The sequence below is a fragment of the Lactuca sativa genome, chromosome 2 (assembly GCF_002870075.4).
Source record: "Lactuca sativa cultivar Salinas chromosome 2, Lsat_Salinas_v11, whole genome shotgun sequence".
NCBI classification, from domain to species: Eukaryota; Viridiplantae; Streptophyta; class Magnoliopsida; order Asterales; family Asteraceae; genus Lactuca; species Lactuca sativa.
Genome location: NC_056624.2, coordinates 234,204,322 through 234,207,486, shown reverse-complemented (window position 1 = coordinate 234,207,486; position 3,165 = coordinate 234,204,322). Strand labels below are relative to the sequence as shown.

Sequence of the window (3,165 nt, the reverse complement as noted above, 5' to 3'; positions counted from 1 at the left end):
TTAAACACATGTTCCTAGTAGTGGGGCCAAAATTAAAGTTTTCTCTAGAATATACCATCTTATGTGCCTACGCTTTCATCTGCTATTAATTTGTGTCATACCTATTTTGATTATGAGAAGAAAATATATTATGAAGCTGAAATCTGGAATTTGTTTTTTTTTTTGTAAATAATTTTATCTATCACGAGGGATTCCCAAATCCCTTCAAATAAATATTGAGTAACAAGTTAATACACGGTGGAATTTGAAACATGAACCCATAGGATTCCTCGTGCCCTTTTATTTATTTATTTTTCCAATTAATGGTATATGGATAATAGATATATCACCATCATGAACAATATAAAGAAAGCAACTCACGATCTATGTTTAGATTTTATGGTCCGTGTACGTTTTAAGGTTATAATGATATATATATAAGTATTAATTATTTCATTTGTTAGCTTCGGTGATGATGGTGGTGGGACTTTTTTTAGATAACCGTCCTTTTTAAAATTGTAAACATCAACTATTCATGTTCGGTTTCTAAAAAGTTTAGGATATTATAAGTAAGAAGATGAGATTTTGGGCTCCAGGAAGAATTTGGAAAAAAATAATAAGAAAATGAAAAACACAAAAGATAAGAGGGTGAGTGGCACACGCCACTGCAAGCCACTAATTGGTTGTTATTATTATTTTTATTATTATTAACTATTATTTTTCACAATATTTATATCTTAAGGCCCAACCTCCCCCCAATTGGTATTTTGTATTTTAAAGCATGACTCAACAAGATACCTCGATTACATCATCCTGAATAATTCATTCATTCATCTGCTAAAAAACAAAGATTTTATGATTTTAAAGCATGTGAGAATGTTAGGAGGTGCTTCAGGTTCAGAAACCAATATTGATCATGAAGTTTTCAAACCTACAGCTGGTGCTCAAATTAGGAAGAAGAGCAAAAGCAAGAACATAATTAATAACAGCAGCAGGAGGTTTAGTGATGAGCAGATAAAATCACTGGAGTCTCTGTTCAAGATGGAGAACAAGCTGGAACCAAGAAAGAAGCTAGAGATGGCTAGAGAACTGGGGCTGCACCCACGTCAGGTGGCTATATGGTTTCAAAACAGAAGGGCTCGTTGGAAGTCAAAGCAGGTAGAGCAAGACTACACATCGCTCAAGGCTGATTATGATGCTTTATCTCATCGGTTCGAGTCTTTAAAGAAAGAAAAACATGCGTTGCTGGAACAGGTACATACGTACGTTAATAATTAATTATTTTTAACTAATTTATAAACTAGCTACTGATATCATTAACTTATTTGCAGTTAAGAGACCTATGCACTCGGTTAAAAGAGCCTCATGAAGGAAGCAGCAGCAAAGATTTGGACAGTGGATCTGAAAATGGAGATACAAATTTGGAGTTGAATAATGGTAATTACTCAAGCGGTTTTAGCGGAGCATTGGACATGGCGATATACTCAGACGAAGATGATCCTCGCAGAAAACCCAATATCATCATCAGTAGCCGGAAAGAAGAATCAGAAAACGTAAACGTAAATCAATTGATCTCACGTCATGATGATGATGATGATGATGATGCTGATGCTGATGATAATGAAAAAGCTAGCAACTATGATCTCGGTAGCCTTTTCGATCAGTCATGTTCCAACTGGTGGGACGTTTGGTCATCAAATTCATAATAACCACCGCCGGCCACCTGCTGCTGCTAAATAACTTGTTTAACTAGTTTTCAATGGTTTGGAGATTGGAGTATTAGTAGCTAGGTGCTAATTAATTAATATATATTAGCTAGGTTCGAATCAAGTGATTAATTACTAATACATACTAGGATCTAGGATGCTTGTACTCTTAAATTAGATTGCAACTTACTTATGGAATACTGCCAGTCATGGGAATGGCAAGTGGCAATAGGTTGTTAATTACTTAATTATGTGCCTGGGGGAGGCTGTTTAATTTGTTTGCAGGAACGTATACTGTATAGGATGCCGAACTTGGTTTTTTTTTTTTTTTTTTTCTATAAAGGTTATCTTTTAGCTGTGAAGATTGTTTTTTTTGTTCTTTTATGTTTTCGTTATAATTAATTAATTCAATTCTATCGTAGTATTGTTCGGAGATCTGCAAATCCATCTCCAAGTGATGAGACTTTTAATACAAGGCCATAATCCATGTTCTCGATCGTAATAATCCATGTCAGTATTGATGCCCATGAATTAAAAAATAATAAAACATTTTCTGATCTGCAAAGCGGCAAACCTTTAATTTAGACTTAAAGCATTTTCTTTGTGTTTGATTAAGATCTGAATCAGGATTCGAAATATTTGTCGATGAACATATTGTTTGATTAAATTGAATGAATGTGCTTATGATAAAAATGATAATTTTACATTTCTATCCAACACATTGTAAAATCGACAGATTTTAAAATATGGTGACATATAAGCATTGTATCGGCTAAATTGCAAGAATTCTTAGATTACTTTAAATTCTCCTTACAAATAAATGAGTTTACATTAATATTACATTGTATTAACTAACTAGCTGTCAGATCCGTCTATTACACGGATTTATTAAAAAAAATATGAAAATCTATAAATTTAAGAAATTTGAACTTATAAAGAACAACATATTGAATTGTTAAAATTGATTAAATTTAGAAACTTAGAAATTAAAAGGAAATTATATTAATTAAATTGATATCCATTTATTATTATATTTATTACAATTATTACATTTAATCATTATGTAGAATTTAATAAAATGAAAAAAAAAATCATAAAATAACAAGTGGAAAAACAATAAATCAAAAAATCTTAGAAAATGACATGTGTCAAATGCAATGAGAATACGACATTTGGCAAAAATAATTTTCATTTATTATGATAGATTTACGTCTTAAATTGCTTCAAATTGCTCTTGATTTGAAGTTCCATTGAGGGTGGCGTCGACAATGAAGGAGAGCGGCACCCACAATCGATGTGCAACGTCTCGATTTTCAATATAATTTATTCATTTTTATTTATTCAGTTATATTAGAGTATAATTGCATTATGCGGAAAACATGATGTGAATGCGCATGTGTATAGTTGGAAATTGCTCTTCTCACGAATCAATGAAGTATCTGAAAAAGATTTATAATAAACTGGGTAAGCACGAAGCTTA

General features: G+C 31.9%; 1 protein-coding gene across 1 annotated transcript; it reads left to right on the top strand.

The window, feature by feature from the left end:
- The first annotated feature begins 731 nt into the window (after window positions 1-731).
- On the top strand, window positions 732-2,047 carry LOC111888901 (homeobox-leucine zipper protein ATHB-12). Its single transcript, XM_023885039.3, has 2 exons — window positions 732-1,233; window positions 1,311-2,047. The coding sequence occupies exons 1-2, from the start codon at window positions 835-837 to the stop codon at window positions 1,683-1,685; spliced, it is 774 nt and encodes a 257-aa protein (XP_023740807.1). The 5' UTR covers window positions 732-834; the 3' UTR covers window positions 1,686-2,047.
- The last annotated feature ends 1,118 nt before the right edge of the window (window positions 2,048-3,165 follow it).

Excerpts from the sequence above, each read along its gene's own strand:
- LOC111888901 (XM_023885039.3), top strand. The coding sequence starts at position 835 with ATGATTTTAAAGCATGTGAGAATGTTAGGAGGTGCTTCAGGTTCAGAA. Across the intron at positions 1,234-1,310 it reads AACATGCGTTGCTGGAACAG|TTAAGAGACCTATGCACTCG; the intron begins GTACATACGTAC and ends ACTTATTTGCAG.